The following is a 26,445-nucleotide window of genomic DNA, read 5'->3' on the forward strand; positions in this document are numbered from 1 at the left end:
GGAAAACTGCAAGAGTGTGGGGGGAAAGAGAGGAAGAGAAAAAGTCAGACAGAGAAAGGAGAAAGAGCGATCGAGAGGTATAGTGCGAGAGAAAGGAGAAACAGAGAAAAGTAAGAGAAGATAGGAAAAGAACAAGAGAAATAAAAAGAAGGAATGAGAGGGAGAAAGAAAGAGGATAAGAGGAAAAAAACTAAAAGTAAAAAGAGAGAGCTAGAGAGGTAAAGAATAAGAGTAAAAGAGAGAAAAAATGAGAGAGAAAGACAAGTGGGGGAGAGAGAGAGAGAGAGAGAGAGAGAGAGAGGAGGATGACGGAAAAAAAATCAGAGGGAACAAAAGAGCCAAAGAGGTAGCCAAAAAACTGAAAAGGAGACAGAATGAGGGAGAAAGAGAGAAAGAGAAAGAAAGAAAGAGAGAAAGAGAGAAAGAAAGAGAAAGAAAGAGAGAGAAAGAGAAAAAAAGAGAAAGAGAAAGAAAGATAGAGAAAGAGAGAGACACAGAGACAGAGAGACAGAGAGACACAGAGACACAGAGAGTGTAGGAGAAAATGCAGGTTCGATATCTTTTAAGTCTTCTTACGTGATTTAATAAAGTACACCGGGGCTTGCCATGAGGGGGAGCTCTTTATTTCGTCATCCCAAAGAAACTCAGAGAACTCCAGACATAACAACGCTTTTATAGCTTCAGTTTGAGTACAACCCAAAAGGTGGCCCTAGTCCTCAGTAACAACAAGGAAGATGCTGTCGTACCCTTATTAGGACATGTTGTTCGCCTCAGTTTGCTCAGAGAGTCCTTGAAGGTCCCAAGGACCTTCCCGAAATGATGTCAACATTCCATCACACTGTAAGCAAGTCTTTCTACATTTCTTTCTAAATGTATGCAACTCTATTCTACAAATGCAAGTCTATTTTCCACAACAAGAGAGAGAGAGACAGAGAAAGACAGAGAGAGACAGAGAGAGACAGAGAGAGACAGAGAGAGACAGAGAGAGACAGAGAGAGACAGAGAGAGACAGAGAGAGACAGAGACAGAGAGAGAGAGAGGATGACTGAGAAAAATCAGGGGGGTACAGAAGAGCCAAAGAGACAAAAAGGTAGCCGGAAAAACAGAGAGAAAGAAGAAGACAGAATGAAAGAGAAGGAAAGACAAAAAAACAAGAGTCAAACGCAAAGAGGAAAAAAAACAGGCATACAAAAACGGAGAGTAAGAAAAAGACAGAATGGGAGAGAAAGAGACAAAGACAACTGAGAGAGAGAGAAAGACAAAAAAAAGGATGAGCCTCACTTGGCACTGTTTTCGTGCTCTTTAAATAGTTAAGACGCTCTTTAGGACCCGCTTCCGCCCCCGTTCCCGCCCCCGTTCCCGCCTTACCCGACAGGTAGATGTTGTCCCCGGCAGAGACCACGGCGAAGAACTCTCGGTCGTAGAAAGGCAGGCTAGCGAGCGGGTACCACTTGGAGTTCTGGGGGTTGAAGCACGTGACGGCCGTCAGGGAGCGCTGGTTCATGCCCACCGACTGCCGGCCCCCCACCAGGACGATCACCTCCGCCACGCCTGGAAAAAGCCATAGAACAACCATACACGTCAAGCGCAATGGCAGCCAACGAGGAGGCTCGTTTCTTTTTTGCGGGCGATGGTCGAGTTGCGAGCAACCCCGGAGTTCGAATGAGGGCTTGGAAGAAGGCTGGGCAACTATTTGGAGTAGGGGTCAAAAATGTGGACATTCATTCTTTGATGTAGACATCTTCACATATTACATTTGTTTTGAAAAAGATGAGGTCCATCAAATGGGGTTTGAAACGCTCTCAGTGAAAGCAAAATAATATATTAGGTCCCTGTTTTAAGCACTAAATCTAATCTAATCTTATCTGTTCCTTTATCTTCTTGGCTCACACCTCACTGTTAATGTGTAAAATTGGAGTGTCATGCCCAATTTCGTTGTCACAATATGTTAACCCATTTTGTAACAATGACAATAAAGGTATATTCTATTCTATTCTAAATAGTTTTGTAGTATTAATATAGTTTTCTTTTTAAGTATTTTTGTAGCGACTACTTTTATTTGTGCAATATTTTTGTAGTAGTATATTGTAGTATTTTCATAAATTATTTTTGTAGTATTTTGTAGTATTTCCCAGCTCGATCTTTGTAGTATTTTTGTAGTACTACTGTAAATGACTTGACTTGTATTTTTGTGGTTTTTCCGTCCTATAATTTCTGGAGTGGTATTGTTGTAGTATTCCTACAGAAGTATTTTCAGAGTATCTTTGTAGTGTTACTGTAGTTTCATTTGTGCAGTATTTTGTAGTATTTCCATAAATTATGTTTGTAGTATTTACCAGCTAGATCTTTGTAGTATCTTTGTCGTATTTTTGTCATACTACTGTAAATGACTTGACTTGTATTTATGTAGTATTTCCGTCCTATAATTTCGGTAGTGCTATTGTTGTAGTATTTCTACAGTAGTATTTGGTATCATTTTCAGAGTATCTTTGTAGTGTTACTGTAGTTTTATTTGTGCAGTATTTTGGAGTAGTATTTTCATAAATTATGTTTGTAATATTTTGTAGTATTTCCAAGCTAGATCTTTGTAGTATGTTTGTAGTACTACTGTAAAGATCTTGACTTGTATTTTTGTAGTAGTAGTTTGTAGTATTTCCAAAAGTTATGTATATAGTATTTTGTAGTATTTCCCAGCTAGATCTTTGTAGTATATTTGTCGTATTTTTGTCATACTACTGTAAATGACTTGACTTGTATTTATGTAGTATTTCTGTCCTATAATTTCTGTAGTGCTATTGTTATGGTATTTCTACAGTAGTATTTTGTAGCATTTCCAAGCTAGATCTTGGTAGTACATTTGTAATATTTTTGTTGCTCTACTGTAATTAAACATGACTTGACTTCTATTTTTGTAGTATTTCTGTCCCAAGATTTCTGTTGTGGTCTTTTTTTGTAGTATTTCTGCAGCAGGATTTTTGTAGCACTTCCAGAGTATCTTTGTAGTGTTACTGTAGTTTTTTTTGTGCGGAATTTTTGTAGTAGTAGTTTGTAGTATTTCCATAATAATAATAATAATAATAATAATAATAATTTCCTTGTATTGTCATTCTGTGTAACAATGTACACAGAACGAAATGTCGATTGCACCTGACCCGTTGTAGCGAGCCGATGCAGCCGCAGCCAACAGAGGGCGCCGCCGACCACTTTTTAAGTCTTAGGAATGACTCGGCCGGGGCGCGAACCACCGACCTCCCAGTCTCAAAGCGGGCGCCTTACCATCTAGGCTACTGAGATAAGTTATGTTTGTAATATTTTGTAGTATTTCCAAGCAAGATCTTGGTAGTATATTTGTAGTATTTTTGTAGTACCACTGTAAATCAACATTATTTGACCTCTATTTTTTTAGTGTTTCTGTCCTAATATTTCTATAGTGGTCTGCAGTATTTTTGTATTTTTTCTGCAGTAGTATTTTTGTAGCACTTCCAGAGTATCTTTGTAATGTTATACTGTAGTTTTATTTGTGCATTTCCATAAATGTATGTCTGTAGTATTTTGTAGTATATCCAAGTTAGATCTTTGTATTACCGTATATTCGTAGTATCTTTGTAGTACGATTGTAGTTTTCTTTTTGGATCATTTCTGGAGTCAGAATTTTCATAAATGTATGTTTGTGTAGTATTTTGGAGTATGTCCAATCTAAATCTTTGTAGTATAGTATATTCATAGTATTTTTGTAGTAATACTGTAGTTGTATTTTCGTACCATTTCTCCAGTCAGATTTTTGTAACATTTCTGCAGTAGCATTTCCATAGTAGTATATCTTTAGTATTTTTGTAGTACTACACACCACAGAAAATGGTGCCCCTACAACCCCAGTGGTTAAGGGATCCACCCACCTACCACTGTACTTTTTTTTTTTTTTTTTTTTACAGTATTCCTGTCCAAATATTTGTGCAGTGGTATTTTTGTAGAATTTGTTCTAATATTTCTGGAGTACCATTTTACTGTAGTGGTATTTTTTTTAGTATTTTTGAAAAAATAATTTAAGTATGACCATTGTAGTTCTAGGAGTATATATATATATATATATATATATATATATATATATATATATATATATATATATATATATATATATATATGCAGTATTTCTGTTGTATTTTTGGAATATTTTCCTAGTACATTTGTGAAGTTTGTGTCGTAATTTGTAGTACTACTGTAGTTGTATTTTTGTAGTGGTACTTTTGTAGTATTTGTCATATTTCCGTAGTAATATTTCTGTATTGCAGTATTACTGTAGTGGTATCTTTGTAGCATTTCTTTTGAAGTGCCACCATTGTCGTAATTTAGAGTATTTCTGTCGTATTTCTATAGTATTTTCTTTGTAGTCTTGACTTAGTACCATTGTCACATTACTTTAGTTGTATTTTGTAGTATTTCTGTTGTAATAAGCCATATTAATTGTGTACTATAGTATTAGTGTTGTAGTGCTTTTAAGCATTTCTATAGTGTTTTTTTTTCTTTTCAAAATAAATGCAAAATGAAAGCTTTGGTCCCAGTTTTTAAGCACGATATTTGACATTTAGTTTTGTAGTATTTCTGTTGTATTTTCTTTATAGTATTGGCTTAGTACTATTGTCACATTGTTTTAGTTGTAAGCCATATTATTTCTGTTTTATAGTATTAGTGTTTTAGTGTTTTGTAGTATTTCTATAGTATTTTTTTCTTTTCAAAATAAAAGCAAAACTATATATTTGGTCCCAGTTTTTAGCACGACATTTGACATTTAGTTTTGTAGTATTTCTGTTGTATTTTGTTTATAGTATTGGCTTAGTACTATTGTCACATTGTTTTAGTTGTAAGCCATATTTTTTCTGTTTGATAGTATTAGTGTTTTAGTGCTTTGTAGTATTTCTATAGAATTTTTTTCTTTTCAAAATAAAAGCAAAACTATATATTTGGTCCCAGTTTTTAGCACGACATTTGACATTTAGTTTTGTAGTATTTCTGTTGTATTTTCTTTATAGTATTGACTTAGTCCTATTGTCACATTGTTTTAGTTGTATTTTAACGTATTTGGGTAGTAATAAGCCATATTATTTCTGTTTTATAGTATTAGTGTTTTAGTGCTTTGTAGTATTTCGATAGTATTTTTTTCTTTTCAAAATAAAAGCAAAACTATATATTTGGTCCCAGTTTTTAGCACGACATTTGACATTTAGTTTTGTAGTATTTCTGTTGTATTTTGTTTCAAGTATTGACTTAGTACTATTGTCACATTACTTTAGTTGTATTTTGACATATTTCTGTAGTAATAAGCCATATTTTTGTTTTATAGTATTGGTATTTTAGTGCTTTGTAGTATTTCTATAGGAATTTTTCTCTTTTCAAAATAAAAGCAAAATTATATCTTTGGTCCCAGTTTTTAAGCACGATATTTGACATTTAGTTTTGTAGTATTTCTGTTGTATTTTCTTTATAGTCTTGACTTAGTACCATTGTCACATTACTTTAGTTGTATTTTAACGTATTTTGGTAGTATTAAGCCATATTATTTCGGTTTTATAGTGTTAGTGTTTTAGTGCTGTTTTTCAATAGGATTTTTTTTTTTTTTCAAAATATAAAGCAAAACAATATATTTGGTCGCTGTTTTTAAGTACAAAATTTGACGTATAGTCTTGTAGTTTTTGTTTTAGACACAGAGGGAAACAAAGTAGTTTATTTGTAGTACTTTAGTTACCATTAAATACATTTTCACTCTATTCTGAACCATTTTCGTTTGGCGGGCCGGATGAAAAAGCCCTCGGGCCGCAGTTTTCCCACCCCTGGCCTAGGACGATAAAAAAACACTTATTAGGACCAGCAAGAGAAGCATAAGAGTTTGCTCTTTCAAACTCTGTCGTCTCCTAGTGCTAGAAATTCTCGTTTTGTTTCCAAACAGCCACTTTGGCTAATAAATCCAATCGCGCGACCGAAAGTAAGAGAGTCTCCGTCAAATCGGTAATAATACAAACAAGTAACGTCGGGCTTCCCGTGGGCGTCAAAGGCGAGGATCTTATAGGCGCCCGCAAACACGGAGGGGGAAATAAAGACGGCAGTCGTGCGGAACACACAAACACTCTTGGCGGGCTGCCACTAAGCGACGAGGCAGCTGCCAGACACCCGCTAGCAGCACGTTTGCCAGCAGCAGGCGTTCGGCTTCGAGAGGGGGGGGGAGAATAACGAGTGACACGCTGGGGGGTGGTCTGGCGAACCTGCAGAGATTGAAAAAAAAAAAAAAAAAACCAACAACAACAAAAAAATCAAGGCCGGGGTTTTATCGATAGCGGTCCTCGAGCTGTCGATCACACAACAACAACTACAAAGTTCTCCCGCCTGAACAAAATGGCCGAGTTTGTCCGTAAGCTTGCGGCGGAGGGGACGTTTTTCCAACAGTTTTTCAAATTTACAAACACAACAGCGGCACGCTCGGATCTCTTTCGTCGGACCCGAAATAAAAGGCGAGGGGAATCAAAAAAGGAAAGTTGACTGTGAGGGCCACCGGCGAACCCTGCTGGCAAACTCATCCAGAAGTTTCTAAAGAAGTCTTGACAACAGGGGAACCTATGTGGCTCTTTTCAGGAGTACATGTGACTCAGACATAAAATTTCATGCTAATTTCATCTGTGATGTTACAATTCTGGTATGTACTTATCCAAGAAAAACATGTGTAAAGCCAAGGTATTGCCATGAACTGGAATGGTTCAGTTCACTATATACAGGGCACAGTTTCTACTACCGTTTACAGTCGAGGTGTCACACCAAATAGACCCAATTTCTGCTGCATAGCGCTAAAGAATCTGTTCTATGGAAGCTCCTCAAGCTAATCAGTCTGGCATTTTTAACAGTCTGTAATAAAAATTATACCTTCGCGAAAGCTTAGCTCGCCTTCGTAGCATTTTCATTTGACTCGCAGGGTCTTGTGAAAAAGCGCTGCTGTGCCATTAAAACAGCTTCCAGTCGCTTCACCTTTAAACAGAGTTTTTTTCCAATTAGCTTTGTGTGCGTTTCATCTGGCAGTTCTTTTCGATATTCTATTCTTTGAAAACAACCACAGTTTCTTGGCAAATTAGGCAGACGCAGTTGTTTTGGATTTTGGTGAAAAAAAATACTCCACTGTCCACTTGTCCTGGAAGCGGCGGCCCTCGCAGTCAGCTTTCCTTTTATGATTTTCATTCACTATTTTAGAAATGGAGTGGGCTTAAATTATCACAGAAAGCCAAAGGCATGGTGATCAAGAGGCTACTGCCATCATCTGGTTAAAGTGATTTTTTTGATTTTATTTTTTTATACTGTGGTCAACAAAATTGGCGTGCCAGTAAATTGGTGGTAGGAGTGGACATATTTGATTGGGTGAGCGGATCTCCGCACAAACAGTGGGCTTTCTCCTCACTCACACACGCCCATTATATAGTGTCCAGCCGGAAACTATTTGTTTGCAGTATTTTGTGACATTTTTATGAAAGTGCTTGCACCTTGTTCTGAAACCATTACTGGATCCCTAAACAACCAAGGCTGTATGGTGTGTCTTGGGCAAGTACAGCCTGGCGGTGCCTATCCCTCTCCAGGCTGTGTTTTTTTGTAGGTAGGGGTTTGCTTCCCCACGTGAAACAGTTTTGGTTTCCATGGTTACCAGTAGCAGGAGAAGCCTCCTGATGTGAATCGGATACAGCACCTTCAACGTCTGGGGACCGTTGTTTTTCAGTACACAGCAGCATGCCGCTCTTCAGAGCCGGACCTCAGCATTTACAGGCAGTGGCGTTTTTGTGACCAATACTAGATCCGAAATGACTAGGGGTGGGGGGGACTATTGTGTTGGGAAATTTTGAGTATCTCTTTGTATAATACGCATTACATTTTTGTCGGAAATTTACCGTTACGGTGATGAGATCACGTCCTTTGCTTTTGTGACCTGTTCCCTTTATTTCTTTTTTACATTATGCATTAATCATGTTGAGGTTTTTGAGTTTTCCCTTGCCCCCATGTAGGTTTTAGATCAGGGGATGGTGTCATAATAGTCTGTAGTCTGTGCTGCCCTTTGAGACTCCTTGTGATAAAGGAGGGTCACAAATAAACAGGACTTGACTGAGATTTTTGAGTTTTTCCTTGCCCTCATGTAGGTTTTAGATCAGGGGGATGGCGAAATAATAGTCTGTAGTCTGTGCTGCCCTTTGAGACTCCTTGTGATAAAGGAGGGTCACAAATAAACAGGACTTGACTGAGATTTTTGAGTTTTTCCTTGCCCTCATGTAGGTTTTAGATCAGGGGATGGCGAAATAATAGTCTGTAGTTTGACATAATCTGTGGTTTGTGCAGATCTTTGAGACTCCTTGTGATTAAGGGTGTCACAAATAAACATGACTTGAATCATCATTAATTTTTCATACTGTATGAACAACAAGGCCTGGGATGTAATACTACATCGTACAGCAGTAATAAAAACTGCTCAAATAAAAATAAAGAATAGTAGTCTCACCGAGATGCCTTGTGTTTCCAAGGACTCTGTGCTCCTCAAACTAGTACAAAGCACTACTTCTCAATTAAAACATACCGTAAATTCCGGACTATAGGCCGCTACTTTTTTCCCAAATGTTCAGCCCTGCGGCTTATTCTGTGAAGCGGCCAGTTTATGTAATTTTTCTAACGGCCACCAGCCAAAAGGTACAAAAGGTAAAATTTAGACCGGTGGAATTGTGCGCCGAGGTAGACTGCATCCTCTTAGTTTATGTTCGAATTGTCCGTATGACAGAAGACAGAGGTTCGTTCCGATTATGAGGAAGACGCCCTTGATGGCGACAGTTATGAGGAGAAAGACAAGGACGGTTTACCGTGAATTTCGCAATTGCGGCACGCCTTTTTTTAACAGCCACGCTTTGTGCGTTGCGAGCGCGTTAGGAGTAGCGTGTTGGTACCTTTCACAGGCACGGTTTGGGATGAAAGTTATATTATTATTATTAAAGCTTTGAAAACTCTCTCGGTGTACCGTCTTTCTTTGTAAATATGTGTAACCATGTATAATATGTATTTGCAACTGTATATTTTTGGAATGTATTTATTTTAGAGACTTATTGTGATATGTTTTCTACGAGCGAATCAAAAAGAAGGGGCGGAGCAAACGCGGGCTGACGGGAAGTGGGGTAAAGCTGAGTTAAATCTCTTTGTTGTTGCAGCGGACAATAGTGGATATATATTTTTCCCACCCTTAACTTTGGAAATATACATTTTTTTCGTTGGATTACTTTCAAAGGGACCTGGACTTTAAAGTTATGCATTAAATTCTAACTACCGGTATCATTTTCCGTTCATGTTGCCGATTGTGGTGGATGGATTGTGTACTATATTTGCAGTTACAATCGCGGCACCTAAAGTCAGGTTTGGGATAAACTTGTGACTGTGTTACATGTTTAAATGTTGGCGAATGCGGCTTATATACAGGTGCGGCTTGTGTGGGGACAAAACCAATAATGTCCGCAAAATGTGGTGCGTGCGGCTTATAATCAGGTGCGCTCTATAGTCCGGATTTTACGGTATTTCCCTTAAAGTTACATTGATATATTATTCCTCTTATTTTTCATTCGTCATTCCCAAATGTAACACTGTTTCCACTGTGCACTAGAGGGCGGCGGATTTGGTATCAGCTAGAGGAGGCGAGTACCATCACACTTCAAATAAGGGAGCTGGACAAATACTTGGGTCTTATGACTCCTTTGTCCCTACAGCGAAAATCGAAGTAGCTCTTAAAATCTTAAAAACAAAACGGAGTGGCCCCGCCTCCTATTTCGATTTTTGTCACCGTCCATAAAGGAAACGTGGAAATGAACGGCGAAGCCCGTCGCGGCGTGACAAACTACCCGTCGTAAAAAAAACGTTCGCCCGTAAAAGCGACACGCGTAAACATCAATATTGCGCCAAATGGGAGGCGGCCATGCTAGTTCGTAACAGTTATGTGTAAGCGCTCTCTCCCTCCATTTGCTAACCATGTCATTTGTTCTCGGGGTGCTAATTTGCTTTGATGACGTTGAGCCTACGGCGCCCCCAACATGCTGTTTAGTGCTTTAGACTATTAACATGTTAGCATTTTTTACTCAGCTGCCAACAGTTCCGAAATGGCAGGGTCTTTGAGACGGTTTTGAAATTTAAAAGAGTCTCTTTAGGGCAGGGGTGTCCAAAGTTTTCATGAAGAGGGCCGAATTTGGTAAGGTGAAAATGTGTGAGTGCCAACTATCCATTCACTATTAAACTAAAACTCAGCGTCCTGACCTCGTAGCTCGCCTTTGTAGCATTTTCATTTGACTCGCGGGATCTCCTGAAAAAGCGCTGCCGTGCTGTTAAAACAGCTTCCAGTTGCTTCACCTTTTCACAGCGTTTGTTTCCAGTTAGATATTTGTATTCGGCATGTTTTGTCTAGAACTGCCTCTTGATATTATATTCTTTAAAAACAGCCACAGACTCTAGGAAAGTTTGTTTCGGATTAGGAAAAAAAAAAAAGTACTTCCACTTGTCCCGAAAGTGGCAACCCTCACAGTCAATTTTCCTTTTTTTTATCTACAGTCACCATGTCGGAAATGATGACAGGTTAGAATTCTCGCAAAAAGCCAAGGTGGTCAAAGGGCTACTACCATTATCTGGTGAAATTGTGATTTTTATTTTTGTACACATTTATTTCATACCGCAGTTAACATTAATGGCGGATCACATATTATTAATTCAATAGCAAAGGCCACTGGCCAGTAAAACTTTGATCACGGGCCATAACTGGCTCCTGAGTCGGATTTTGGAAATGCCCGGTTTAGGAATTAATCTTATTAGCATGCATCGTGGGTAGAATTAAAATCTACCTAGCAACATCTGACATGATTGTGACTATCAACCATCCCGATTGGTTACTTAAATTTTAAGTGATTATTCAAAAACAGGGTTGGGGGCAAATTACAGCCCGATGCAGGCTTTATAATCCGGCCCGCCAAACCAAAATGATCAAAATATAACAACAATATATCTAATCTATTCTATCTAAATCTATCTAATATACTTCATAAACCCCGATTTGTTTGTGTGTGTGCGTGTGTGATTTATAGGCTCCGAAAAGGTTCAACGGATTTTCGTAGAAATGTACCCGGTTGTAATTTTGACCTCTGCAAGTGTTTTTAGCTAGGTATTTAGCAAGCCACCCCCAATAAATACCAAAAAAATAAATATTTGCTTTTGTGTGGTCTGCTTTCAGGGGGTTCTCTAATGCCCTCTGGCGACCAAATTGGGTGCTGCAGCTTGTATGCACAATAAAAACTACAGTGGAACCTTGGTTTTCGAACGCCTCTCAGTTCGAACAAATCAGAGTCCGACGAAAAATTTCGAGAAATTCTTGCTTCGCTGTTCGGTCAAAAAATCGGAGTTCGAACGCCGGTAATGCGTGAGTGGGTACGCTAGGGTGCGATGCTGAGCGGCGTACGGGTGTAGATCGCTCTTTCCTTGACCAATTGTTATCGCGTGCGGACGTGCTTCGTTTTGCTCTCGCTTTTAATATAGGTGTACGAAGTGTTTTAGCCCCTAATTATGCCTCCGAAGAAAGTCAGTGCAAGCAGCAAAGTTGTTACAGGTGAAAAAAGAAAAGTAGTGCGCACAACTATTGCATTTAAGAAAGAAATAATAGCAAAATATGAAGGAGATGGAGTGTCTGATCTTGCTAGGGAATACCCCACCGTCCACCTGCGCCTTCTGCTGACCACCACAAAGGTAAGAAATCCTATTCATAATTATTTTCTTTATCCTTTTTTTTATTTTTACACGTTCATGTTAGCGTAATCTTTCGTACGGAAGATTACGATAACGCGAACGTACGATTAGCCTGGGTTAGCATTATGTTTACGTTGAACATTCAGGTAAACATTCAAGGTGTTGGAACGGAGCCAAATTTTCAGGGTGTTGGAACGGAGCCCCCTTTCCAATGAACCGTTCACCACTTGTTGTGGAGACCCGGGTGCTAAATGACTTGTAAACGACCTGATTTTTTTATTTTTACACGTTCATGTTAGCGTAATTTTTCGTACGGAAGATTACAATAATGCGGACGTACGATTTCCTGGGTTAGCTTTATGTTTACGTTAAACATTCAAGGTAAACATTCAGGATGTTGGAACGGATTAAAACGATTTACATTATTTTTAATGGGAAAAATGATTTCGGTGATCGAACAAATCGGTTTTCGAACAAGGTTCTGGAACGGATTATGGTCGAGAACCGAGGTTCCACTGTACTACATAAACGACTACAGAAAGACAAAACCAAATATCAGATTTAGTGCTAAAAAACAGGGATCATACATTATTTTGCATTTATTCTGAAAAGAAAAAAATACGACAGATATACTACAAAAATACTACTACACTCAGAATTTTATATTAACTACTACAGAAATTAAAAAAAATCATTTTGATACCAAAAAATACAATTACAGAATTACTCCAAAACTACTACCAAATTACTAAAACTAAATATAAAATGTAGTGCCCAAAAACAACTTGTATATTATGCTGCTTTTATTCTGAAAAGAAAAATACTACTACCGTATTTTCCGCACTATAGGGCGCACCGGGTTATAGGACGCACCCCCAAAAATAGTTTTTGGTCCTATATCTTCCATAGATAAGGCGCACCGGATTATAAGGCGCTACAATGGGAACGTCGACAAAACAGTCAGATGATTCAGTCCAACTGATTACCCCTTTAACATTCCCAAAGCTTGCAAAGAAGCAAATACGTGTCGTAGACACGTGCGGATGCGGTGTCCGTACGATGTCACTCAAATGCGTCGTTTCAAATATCATTCGGAAGGTTAAAGTCTTGGGATTCAAGAAATGCCAACCATTCCTTAGTTTCTATTTTCTTTTTCGCTCGCAACTTTACTGTGCATATGACAATAAACACTTGGAATTGAGTTCAATTCACTCAACTCATCACAGCAACATCAAGATCGTTCTAAAACAAGATACCGGGAAAATATAAAGCCGCATAACTCACCTAAGTTCTCACGTTCAATAATGATACGCAATCATGGTCTTCTTACAACCGTGAGTGAAGTAAATCCAGGAGAGTAGAATATTTACAAATACAGACTAATGAAACATGTTTCTTTATGACGTACTTTAGCAAGCTTGCTACGCCATTGCTAAACTCGGCCGATTGCAGGGTTTGTTTTGGCCATCTAGCCAATCAGAGGCTCCGAATAACTTCAGCCAATAGCGATCGATTTAACGGATGATTGACACATTGGTTAGCCAATGTAACGCAGGTATATAAATCCCAGCATACACCGCCGACTTGCTACGCCATTGCTAAACTCGGCTGATTGCAGGGTTTGTTTTGGCCATCTAGCCAATCCGAGGCTCCGAATAACTTCAGCCAATAGTGATTGATTCAAATGATGATTGACACATTGGTTAGCCAATGAAACGCCGGTATATAAATCCCAGCATACACCGCGGACTACTCCACGTTCGGGGTAAAATCGAGTCGGCGGCTGTTGAGTAAGTTGCAAGACCTTGCGAATTTAATATTGAGCCATATATAAGGCGCACTGTGTTATAAGGCGCATGGTCAGCTTTTGAAAAAAATTAAGACTTTTAGGTGCGCCTTATAGTGCGGAAAATACGGTACATAAAAACTACAAAAATACAACTACAGCAGTACTACAAAAGCAAATATCCAATTCGGTGCTTAAAACAGGGACCTAATACATTCTTTTGATTTCATTCCTAGAAGAAAAAGAATGACCACGTATATGCTCGAAAAATACTACAACGGAAATACTACAATGCTACAAAAAATTACAGAAATACTCCAAACATCCTACTTGTTCAATACTACCAAAATCCTACGACAAATACGACGAAAATATAACGACAGTAATACTACAAAACAGTAGCCTAGATGGTAGTGTGCCCGCTTTGAGACTGGGAGGTCGCTGGTTCGCGCCTCGACCGAGACATACCTAATTGGTATAATGGCGGCGCCCTCTGTTGGCTGCGGCTGCATCGACTCGCTACAACGGGTCAGGTGTATCGACATTTCGTTCTGTGTACATTGTTACAAAGAATGACAATGCAAAGGAAATTATTATTATTATTATTATTAAACGAAATATCAAATTCATTGCTTCAAAGGGACCTTATATACTATTTCTTTTTTTTTTTTTAATATGAGCATTTCAAAACCAATCCGATAAAAAACAATTTTAATTCAAAACAAATCTCAAACTGATAACATGTAATAATGCATGTGAGTATATTTATTTATACACAACGACCCTTTGAAAATCCTTATACTCCGTTTCCACTGCCCTACCAGGGGACTTGAGTTGAACACTGGAGAAAGTCTGCCTAGCGACAGGTAGCCCAACAAATCCAAAGCAATCCCGGGATTTATTTTTTATTTTTTGTTATTTTTTTTGTTGCGGATCTCGGATCCCGCAGCAGCGCCGAGTCCGACGGGTCAGCGTTGCGGATGCGCTCCACCTAAGCCGGATTTACTTCCTCCGTGTCGAATTTGAGTCGGAGGGGGGGTGGGGGGAGGCTGAGATTTACTTTTATAGTTTTTACCTGATAAGCCGCCAGAATGCTGCTGGCTCACGCCGCTGATATAATACAAACACAAATATACTAAACAAATAAAATGTGAATGTAAAAATATATGTATATACTTGAAATACTAACGGAATAATATTTGTATTATATGTATGATTTAATTCTACTTTTTCTTTAGAAAAAAGATTTTATATTATATATGGGTATTATTTATATATGGGTCTCTCTCTCTCTCTCTCTCTCTCTCTCTCTCTCTCTCTCTCTCTCTCTCTCTCTCTCTCTCTCTCTCTCTCTCTCTCTCTCTCTCTCTCTCTCTCTCTCTCTCTCTCTCTCTCTCTCTCTCTCTCTCTCTCTCTCTCTCTCTCTCATGATTTGTATTATTTTGCTCAAAAAGCCATGAGAATGCCACTAGCTCATTCCGACGGCTAATAAGGACAAAATATAAATTAAAATATAAATTAAAATACATATTAAATATATAAAAATATATGAAACATAAAAATATATTAATAATCTTTTTAGATTACGTTATGTAATATTTTTTTTACTTGATAAAGCGGCAAGAACGCAGCTAGTTTGAGCTAGCTTAAAATATGTAAATAATAACGGAAAAATAATTAAAAATATCTCATCTCATCTCATTAGCCACACCGCTTATCCTCAGTAGGGTCGCGGGGGTGCTGGAGCCCATCCCAGCAATCATCGGTCAGTGGGCAGGGGACACCCTGAACTGGTTGCCAGTCAATCGCAGGGCACACGGGGACAGACAACTCAATTGCTCATTCATACCTAGGGACAATTTGGACCGGCCAATTCACCTGAAATGCATGTTTTTGGAATGTGGGAGGAGGAAACCCACGCAAGCGCGGGGAGAACATACAAACTCCGCACAGGAAGTCTGGAGCTGGATTTGAACCCACGCAGGAAGTTCCCAAGACATGAACTGTGCCGCACATGCGCTAACTACTGTGCCGCCGTGCTGCCTAATTAAAAATATATAAATGTAAAATATTAAATCATAGTAATTATATTTATTTATAATTTGTTTACCTGATAAGGCCCGAGAATGCTGCTCGCACATACTGGCAACATTCTGGTTGGAGATGGAACATATATTAAAGTATATATAAAATTTATAAAAATACATGAAAAATACATAAATATAAATGAAAAAAAAAGTTTATATTAATACTATTTAAAGCTGATAATTTGGGAGAATTCTGCTCTAGCTCATGTAAAAGACAATACAACTGGAATTTTTTAAAATAAAACATACATAAAATATACAGCCGCTCCCCTACTTACGACCATTCGACTTACGAAAAAAGGGTAGATACGAAAAAATTCTTCGGGATGTCGAAAAATATCCGTACATTGCTGTTAGTTAGATTTCGTATTGTGTGCACCTTTTTCCCCCGAGTACAGGACATTACTGTAGTGCTTCTTTCCGCCACTACCAGCGTGTGGCGCTGTGAGAGATCACCGAGCATCCACCCCAAAGAAGAAATCCGTCTTTTATTTCCTAGTTCATGCGTAAATGTTCTATACTATCTATGTCTATACTATCTCCAGCGCGCAAAGACCTTTTTATCGTTCAATATCTTGTTTATCCATTTAATATGGTTGGTGTCAAGTGTAACGAAGACGCGAGCCGTTTCTTCTAAGATGAAAGTGTAATAAGAAAGCTTGATGCGGTTGAGAAAATGGTCGAAACGCTTTTCTTCGGCCTCTTTTTACCACGGAGGACCTCTTTGAAGCCCAAGTCCCAAAAGTAAGTTAAACTCAACTTTATTTATCTTTATACAGCATATTATTTTATGAAATGTTTATTTTTTTTTTTAGTACAAAACAATACAGGTTACTTATACAAGCCTTAAAAATACTTATATAAACCTTAAACATACAAAATATAGCACTGAAGCAACTTACGAACGATCATCTGGAACCGATCTCGTTCTAAATAATGTGAACCATAAATAAAAATATAAATGTAAAGTATATTTACTTATAATTTTTTTTGCTATGATTATTTAGTTGTAAGAGCCACAAAAACAGAGCTAGCTGATGGCACCAATGTATAGCTGGAAATTTATTTTGATTAAAATATATAAAAAACATTTTTTTTAAATGATAAAAATGTAAAAATATCTACTTATTGTTTTTATTCCTTTACCTGAAAAGCTGTAAGAACGCTGCTAGCTCATTCTGGCAACGTAAAAAAAAAGACCAACTAAAAAAAAATATGAAAAAAGAAAAAATACACGTAAATGTCAAAAGAAATATCCAATTATATCGCCATCATTATTTTATTTTTCTAACATTAAAAGCTGCAGGAATACAGCTAGCTCATACTGACAACATACGGATGGAAAATATCTCAAAAATATATATAAATATATGAACAATAAATACTTAGATAAATGTCAATATTTCATTTTATTTTATTAATTTTTTTTCAACCTGGTAAGTCCCGCGAATGCCAATAGCTCGTGCGGGTGACATGGGAAAAAAACCCCAACTATAAAATACATAAATATGTATAATTAAAAATAAATAAACAGACAGGGAAAAACTTTAATCCAATTAAACTTATATTTTAGTTAATAAAACTACTATGACGTACATTTATTTAGATTTAATAGATAAAAAAATGTTTTTGGGTTGTATTTTTTCACCAATACAAACGCTAACTCGTTTTTTTCATTTTGAGCAACAAAGTGACGACGTTCAGTGCCACGGACGGAAATATTCGTCATTTTTATCCCACTACATGAGTTTAACCCAACGGAACAGTACTTGGGGAATTTTGGGAAGCTACTCATTAGCATAGCGCTCTCGTGTACACGCGCCGCAGATTGACTTTGCTCAGCAAGAAGTGCTCCACGGATGGCACTTGTCTTTTCTTTTTACGCTCGACAGTCTTATCAACAAGGCTCAGGTGGTGCGCCGTCTGCTCACGCTACTTCCGAGGCGCACGGCTAAAGCTAACCCGTTCAAATAAAATCGTGCACGCTACAACGCACATGACTGAACCATCTGCCCTCTTCTACCTCTTGCACTGCAGCCGCAAGAGGCTCTTTGGCGGTCCCTAGTGGGTCTTTACTGCGTTTTTAAAAATGTTTGATAATGGAAAAATATGTGCTTTCTGTCGGATGACAACAAGATGAATGAATTCAAAGATTTATTCATTCTTTAAGGGGATAGCAACTTCTAAAACATACAAAAACAGTACATGTTTTTGCATTATATTTTTATATATTTGTTTCGGTATAATACAATTATTTTCCAAGATAATGAATTTTGAAGACAGTCTGTCTCGTCTGACTTCCTGAGCGCCTTCTTGGTTTACATAATAATTAATTAAAAAGGTATCGAGTCTTTTAAGCAAAGTTTTGGTAGTTTTTGTAGAGAATGCCAAAGCGTTGTGACACGGGTGGGTGCAGCAATCGTACAACAATAGCCAAAATGGGGCTAAGTAACGAAAATAACACACAGAGTAACAAACCGACACACGGCAGGCTAGTCGGCTGCTATTAAAGGATAATCGGACCGATTGGCTGAAAAATGGGAGGCTGGCCGACCAAAAGTATGCAGTAAGCAGCCAGGATAACCAGGAGCCAACAACAACAAAAATGGTCACGGCAGCAAACATGAATCCAGTTGTAAAATCACCAAAAGATCACGGCAGGCTAGTCGGATGCTAAAGAGGGCTTACCGGGACTTATCTGTGGAAAAACGGGGGGCTGGCCGACCAAAAGCATGCAGTAAGCAGCGAGCCTAACCAGAAGCCAACAACGAAAAACTCCGCCGCAGCAACAAACATGAGCACAGCTGGAAAAAAAAAACACAGCTGGCTACCCAGCTAGCCGACCGCTAATGGGGCTAACCCGGACTAAACAAAATGGGAGGCCTTAGCCCGGACGCTAACCAGGAACTATCTGTACAATATTATATTAATTGCAAGACACGCAACAAAAGAGGAAAAGTCACAATCACCTACTGAAAAGGAGGCGAAAGCAAAAAAGGAACGCACAATGATGATCAAGGCAAGCAACTCAGACAAAGAAGTCCCCAGCTTCCTTTTTTTCTTTTTTAGAAGCGCTTTGTTTGTATTTTGTAGCGCGTTTCATTCTTTTTATTACACCGAACGCGGTCGATTTGAGCTTCTTTCCATCGAAGGGCTTCCTACCCTTAAGGTGTGCATTAATTGCACCTTATTAAACACAAAAGTGCCATTATTTCACGTCAAAGTCTGCTTGTCATAACACATCAACCGCAAACTAATTTATGATTTGGGGTTATTTAGAAAGCCATCTAGCTAAGTTGCACTTTTAGAAAGTCATATCAAACTGGGCGGCCTTTGCGCTAACTAGAAACAAAAAGTAGCTCTCAGCATGATAAAGTTCGGAGACCCCTGTTCTAGACTCACCAACGCTTTTGTTACGCAAACTGTCACACTCTCACACTCATTCACATTATTAATGAATATTTACCCAGTCAACAATACCCCCCAAAATATATCGTTTTTCTCGTTTTTGAAAAATTTCCAGGTGCTCAGCCTACGTTGACCCCAAGTATGGTAAAACTCGTCTTATGTCCTGCTGGAAGTGGCCTTCCTTGTTATTCCGTCCACCTGGCCTTCAGAAGCAAAAGCTAAGGACGTCCCTGATGGACATCAATTACACTAAGTAGCGCTCATCAGCCTTCGGGAAATGACATCAGAGTGAGCCCTCTTGCTTGCTCGTTCAAAGACGGCTTTGGACTCAAGTCAACACACAAAATTGAGCGGAGTGATGGGACAAAATCAATACGATGTGACCTCTGGGCCACCTTGACGCCGGGCCCTTCGTGATTGGGCTCCACTTTTCTTTGTGTGTGCCTTGGTTGGTGAATCCCTTAACCACTTGTGTCGAAGGGGCACCATTTCCTGTCGTTTGTCTATGGCAAGTCCAGCCTGGGGGCGCAACATTTGTTACCACCCGGTCGTGAACCTGAGACGTTTTCGCCTGAAGGGCGAATGTGCTAACCACTGCACTACGGAAATCTGTCACTCTTTAAAAACACAACCAAACTGCTGTTACTGCAAGTGTCCAACAGAGGGCACAAATGCATCATAAACAACTAAGGAACACCCAAACATTGTCAGTCCAAAAAAGATTTAAAAAAAATATATATTTTCATACTTTTTTAAAGAAAGTGCTTATTTAGTAATGTGCTTTAACTCTCAATGTTAACTGCGGGTGATTTTAAATACTTGCTAGCACTGAAATACAATATATATCAGACAGGATGTGTTAACGACAGCAATCTAACCTCTGAACATTTTGATATCCCTTGTGGCGTTCCTCAGGGCTCTGTACTTGGTCCCCATTCTTTTTAGTATTTATTTGCTTCCGCTAGGTGATATTATCAGCAAGTATAATATTAGTTTCCATTGCTATGCAGATGACACTCCACTGTATCTGCCACTGGAGACGAGTGCTTTTAGAAATTTGGAGGCCTACCTTGCTGAGATAGAAAGATGGATGTCACTTCATATTTTTGCGCCTGAACCCAGAAAAAACTGAAATGGTCCAGCTCATTGTTGTGATTTGTTCTCAAACAAATATTTGATCCTAATCTGTCGTTTCAGTTACATGTGAAAAATATGAATAGCTGGAATAACTTTCTTCCACCTCCGTAATATCAGATACTGAGATTATAATTCACGCGTTTATTACTTCTCAGCTTGAAAACTGGAATGTATTGTATTTGGCATCAAAAGTTTGCAGCTGGTTCAGAATGCGGCAGCGAGACTTTTGACTAAGACGAGAAGATTTGACCATATCACTCCTATATTAGCCACTGTCTTCTAGTCCGCTTAAAATGGAACTTTAAGATTCTCTTACTAACATTCAAATGCTAGCATGGAATTGGCCCTTCTCATCTCTCTGATTTCAATTCCTTCTATGTTCCTATGCGGAGCCTCTGCTCAGAAAATGCCGGTCTACTTTTACTCCAAGAGCCAAGAAGAAGTCTGCAGGCTCAAGAGCGTTCTTCCGGGCCCCTGGGCAGTGGAATGCTTTTCCTTGCCCGCATGTTGGTTTAAGATCAGGGGATGGTGTAATTGTAATCTGTGCAGTCCTTTGAGACGTTTTGTGATTAAGGGCTACACAAATAAACACGACTTGACAAGTGTTTTCGAAAAGGCAGGGAAGAATTGAAACAAACCGTTTTGTGTGTCTTACCGGCAGATAATCTGGGCCTGGTGCGGGGCGTCTGCATCTCCTGGCGGGCGTGCGGCAGCATGTGGTAGCGTTTGGCTTCATTGACCAGATCGCGGCAAGCCTCCGAAGACTTGATCAGCTCCTCGTTGTCCACCACGTTCAGAAGGTAGGACGGGTGGATAAAGGGCAAACGCACCGATGCCAGAAGATCCGACAGGTGCTGCAAAAAAAGAGCGCCTGGGTTGTGAGCATTTTTTTTTTTTTTTGGGTACAGTTGCCGGGGTAACCTGGTCTGAAGACAGGTAAGCCGTAACCCTGCCCCCTCCGGGAGAGGGCAGGAAAAAGCTGTCGACGAGTAGAGGCGACCGGGATGACCTCGGCCCAGGAAGAATCGGTAATAAGCCGAGTATCTCGCATGGCACACCTGAGCCTTATTTTTAGTTGTGTGATAAATCGAACTGGAAATATTCGACTCACACACAAAAAAATTGGCACACACGGAATCTTGTTTTTTTTCAAGGTTGAAAAATTCAACACCGAAGTCAGTATTTGCCTGGTACATTTGGGAGACTAAATTTCCCTGACCTTGAAAATCCAACATTAAAATTCAAGCATTTTCAAGGATTATTAGTAGCATCCATTATCTGCATTGCTTATCCTCAGTAGGGTCGCGGGGATGCTGGAGCCCATCTCAGCCGTCCTCGGACAGTGGGCAGGGGACACCCTGAACCGGTTGCCAGCCAGTCGCAGGGCACACAGGGACAGACAATTCGCTCGCTCATTCACACCTAGGGACAATTTGGAACGGCCAATTAACCTGACATGCAAGTTTTTGGAATGTGGGAAGAAACCGGAGGGTCCGGAGGAAACCCACGCAAGCACGGGGAGAACATGCAAACTCCACACAGGAAGGTTTGATCCCATGACCTCAGAATAACAATAATAAAATTCATTTTCACTGAGTCCACTGGGGGTACAGTCAGTGCTGTCGCAGCAGAGCGTGCATCAAAAGACCAATTTACAGCACCTGGTATTCCTAGGCGGTTTACCAGGTCTGAACCTGCTAAGCCTCCAAAACCGGGTGTTCTCAGGGTGATATCGCCCTAAATAGTCTCACTATCAAGTAAATGCCAACACAGGGTTGCCATAGCTTAAGGGAAGACATTTTAAAGCCAATGAAGGCCTTATTTTTAGAATAAAGAATTCAATGACTTTTAAGACTTTTCAAGGATCTGCAGGAACCCTGTAACTGTTTGTCGTTGTTTTTTCATTTTTCCAGTGTTTTTGGTGCCACTTGAGGGCATTAGTTCTTCATGTTTCAAATTTCCATTACAATTACATCACATTATCCCCAATGACACTCGTAGAGCAGCTCCTGGCTGAACCGGGGACATTCTGTGTCTCTATTCTCTCCTTTTCTTTCCTTCATTGTTGCTTTCTTCTCTCCTTTTCTCTCTCTCTCCTTTTCTTTCTTTCCCTCTCTTTCTCTTTACTCACTCTTATTTTCTCTGTTTCTCTCTTGTCTTTTCTGGCTCTTTTATTTTCTATTTCTTTGTTTTACTCTTTACTTTTCACTCACTTTCTCTCTCTAAAATTGTCTTTTTCTTTGTTATTTTCTTTCTCGCCTTCTTTCTCTCCCTAATTTCCCTTTCTTTCTGCTTCTGTCTCTCTTACTCCCTTTCTGAGTCTCGTTGTCTTCTCTCTTTGTCTCTTCCTCCCTTTCCGAGTCTCTCATCTTTCTGTCTCTCTTCCTCCCTTTCAGAGTCTCTCTTTGTCTCTCTTCCTCCTTTTCTGAGTCTTTCTCTTCTCTCTTTATCTCTCTTCTCTCCTTTTCTCTTTTTTCCATCTTGTTTCCCTTTCCTTTTTCTCTCCATTACTCTTCTCTTTTGTCTCTTTCTCTCTCTACAACTGTCTCTTTTTCTCGCTTACTCTTTACTTTTTTTTCCCTCACTGTGATTTTTTGTCTACTTTCTCTCGTTTACTCTCTATATATTTTACTCTTCTCTCTTTACCTTTACCTCACACTTTCTCTTTCTCCCTCTTTATGTCTCAATTTTTATCCTTCCGTCTCTCCTTTTCTCTCATTTTCCCTCCCCCCTCTCTCTTTCACTCTCGTTCTCTCTCTTTTTCTCCCACTAGCTGTTTCTTTCTTTTCAAGCTACCAGTCCAGCCCCCTATTACGTGGCTAAAGTAAGTATGACACCCCTGATCTAGATGAACTGTGATTTGATTGGGCATTAATCATGGCGCCGTTTTCGATTTAACCCATAACGAATAAACCAGACTGGGCCCAAACGTGCAAGTGAGCCACGCCTTCTAAATGTCACCAAATATTTCCAGTATGGGAGAAAGAAATATGTTGCCCAACTGTTAGCATTTACTTGACAATGTGATATAACAATTAAACATGGAGAAACAATGTCCTCAAGTGGCACATAAATGACTTACGGTGCATTTGGGTAGATTTATTGAACATTAACAGGGAAAACAACGCAAAAAGAGAAACTGTCCTCATTTTACCTGTTTATACTCTTTATATTTCACTGCGAGACATTCCGAGCATTTACGACCTTGAGGGACAATAGAAAAGGTGAATCCAATAAAGCCTTTGAATGAGGAATGGCTTTTACGGACTGCCGCTTTTCTAGTTTAAAGAAACGAAGCACTTGTTCTTTTTTTTTAAACTTCTTTTAACTTCAATAATATGACTTTTATTAGGAGAGAATTGACAAATCAAAGCAGGAACCCTACTGATCATTTAGCTAGTTTATTTAATTTGCTGAGCTTGTCCTTTTTTTAGCATATTAACATTATTTTTATTTTAAAAGACTTTGTTTTCAATCTTTCCTGTAATTAAGATATAATTTATTGCCAGTATTTTGTTGAAAAGTTACAGGCATGAATTGGAAGTTGTATCCATTACAGAGTTCGGAATAAAACTCCTATAATGACACAGTAGTTGATGGTAATCCATGTTAAACTAAATTTATCATTTGAATAATTAATACAATTAGACTAGAACTTTTACAACAGGCCGACTCAAAATTGTGTGACAATAAGAAAACAACGTATTTACTATAATCTTTTGAACAAATAATATTTTATTACTGTAATCTTTTGCTACTTCACACTTGGTAATAAAAAAATATTCCACAATCCATTATCCCTGATGGCTTATTGCTGTGAGTTGGGGCCGGCAGATCCCATTTTTGTCGGGACTGGCGGCTTTTTTGGCGTTACTGTATTTCCATCTAAAACAAACTACACTCGTGCGGCCGCAATCCATTATCTTGCTGCTAGGGGAGAACAGCAGAAGGGACTTTTGTCGGGAAGCGTGACGTTTTGCCCGGCTTAAAATGAAAAACACGGTTGTGGCTGTGATCCATTAGACCCAGTTGACTACCACCGAGAGCAGAGGCAGGTAGAGCGGATTTTGTTCCCAGTTCGGCCTGCTGAGGCATGCCATCGTGGACTGCCTAAAATGAACTGCACTGTTTTGGTCGCAGTCCATTTTCCCCAGTGGACTAATGTTTAAGGCAAGGGGCTGAGAGAGAAAATGTGCTCTCTTTTTGTTGGTTCCACTTTAAAAGAAGAACACCTGTGCAGGCGCAATCCGTTATATCCGATCCCAATTGGTGTGAGTGGGGATCAGTAAATGGCACTTTTTGGGGGGGAGGGGTGTTGTTCTGGGCTGATTAAAATGAAACACACAGTTTGGGCCGCGATCCATTATTTATAGTCAACTATTCCACGAGACAAGCGGCCGGCAGAGTACATTTTCTTCCTGGTTTGGACTGCCAAAGCATAATTTGTGGCAAGACTCAGATGAACTGCACTGCTTTGGCCGCGATCTATTATCCTCAGTGGATTATTACTGAGAGGGGGAGACGGGAGAGCAAATTAGTGTCAAGTGCGGAGACTTTTTTCTGTTATTTCGTTATCCCTGGAAGATCATTACTGCAATGAGCATGTTAAAATTGGGGCGGGGTGCAACATATACAATTTTGCTTATTGTGTGGGGTTCTGGACCCCATTACCTGGGATAAACGAAGGATTACAGGATTCGTATTTTGCAACACTACTTTAAAAAAATCCTAATCGAAAACTTGGGATTTTATGGGTGCTAGACTGGATGGTGGAGCAGGGCCGTGATTTTTGAGTGCGGATGGGGGGATTACTGCAATCCCAGATAAAGTTTGAACTGCCACAATGTAAGGGGGAAAAAAGGGACGAATCCATCAACCGGATGCGGAGAGGAGGCAGTTGCCATGGAAACCAGCTCTAGGATTTCCAAAAAGCAACTGTCACAACTTCACTTTCTCTTTTCTGGCCCATCTCCCTCCTTCCCTAAATCAAACTTTCTGGGGAAAAGGGGTCTGGGATGAAGGGGGGAAAAACAAAAACAAACGCTCGCGTAGTGCAGTTGCCATCGGTGTCTGTTGTGGCTCCCCCACTTCTCTCACCAAAACAGGTTGGAAATCGCAAAGGCACCTGTAGCCTAACTTCAGCTTTTCTATTACCATGTTATTACAAAGCTATTTCAATTAAAAAACCTTTATAGGTTTTACATCGAGGTAGATGATCAACATGCTACGATAAGTATATTTATCTTGAAAAGCATTCGTTTATTTCCGTGCTTTCCTTCGGACACGCTTACTACTCTTCTATTACAATAACAGCGTTCCAATTTCTTTTTGTTTTGCATTGAAATAATTAGTAATAATTCATGGCGGAGCACACGCCGCGTCCTCATTTCCGCCCTCAACGGAAAACGAACCGTCCTCCTCCCTCTTTCTCCCCGCCGCCGCTTTCCTCTCGTCCTCCTACGCTCACCATGGAAATGAGAAGCGCGCTGGCTGAGAAGATTCCAGCTGTCAGTCTCCGCGTTTAAAAAGAAATGCAAAAAAAAAATAGTGAGAGAAAGTTCTCCGAGCTGGTCATTTGAATTGTCAACAGTTTTTTCCTCATTACTTACCACAGGGGGCAGTATACAGCAAATACTTAGCAAATGCTAACAATGCTAACGCCAAAAATGAATATTTGATATCGCCATTCAAATCATGATGAGATAAAACAAAAACGAATATGGCTAGCTATCAAACTGGTGAAAACCATTGCCATATTATTGTGAAGGGGGACTACCTCATGTGCAGTCCCTTTCTCAAGGTTTCTTCATTTTGAGGTTTTTGAGTTTTCCCTTGCCCTCATGTAGGCTTTAGATCAGGGGCTGCTATAGTAGTCGGTAGTTTGCAATAATCTGTGGTCTGTGCAGCCCTTCGTGATGAAGGACGTCACAAACTTGACTTTATGTGTGGGAAACATGCTAACCACGCTATGATGTTATGTAGCTGAATCCAATGAAAAAATCCTTCACTTATCACAATTAGAATTTCCATGTTGTAAAAAATGACAAAAAACAAAACAAAAACTGATCTGGCTAGCTAGCTTGCTAATCAGTACCATCACTATTTTATCGTGATGTGTGACACAAATTGCTAAAAATGCTACGATGCCAACTTAGGATATAAAAATGCTCGGCCAATCGCAATTATAATTTCAATGTCACAAATTATCATGAGGAGAAAAACAAACCTGGCTATCTAGAAAAGCTTTAGTGGACA

At 39.3% G+C, this 26,445-nt stretch overlaps 1 protein-coding gene across 1 annotated transcript in view; it reads right to left on the reverse strand.

Moving 5' to 3' along the window:
- Window positions 1-26,445, reverse strand: part of klhl29 (kelch-like family member 29) — a 310,192-nt gene that overhangs the window by 40,176 nt on the left and 243,571 nt on the right. The window contains exons 10-11 of the mRNA XM_088324855.1: window positions 20,846-21,044; window positions 1,369-1,551 (exon numbers count right to left, since the gene is read on the reverse strand). Coding sequence (XP_088180981.1) covers window positions 1,369-1,551; window positions 20,846-21,044 — 382 coding nt within the window. The remainder of the gene's footprint in view (window positions 1-1,368; window positions 1,552-20,845; window positions 21,045-26,445) is intronic.

This window comes from Urocampus carinirostris, chromosome 20, assembly GCF_059441175.1.
Source record: "Urocampus carinirostris isolate Australia breed hairy pipefish chromosome 20, RoL_Ucar_1.0, whole genome shotgun sequence".
NCBI classification, from domain to species: domain Eukaryota; kingdom Metazoa; phylum Chordata; class Actinopteri; order Syngnathiformes; family Syngnathidae; genus Urocampus; species Urocampus carinirostris.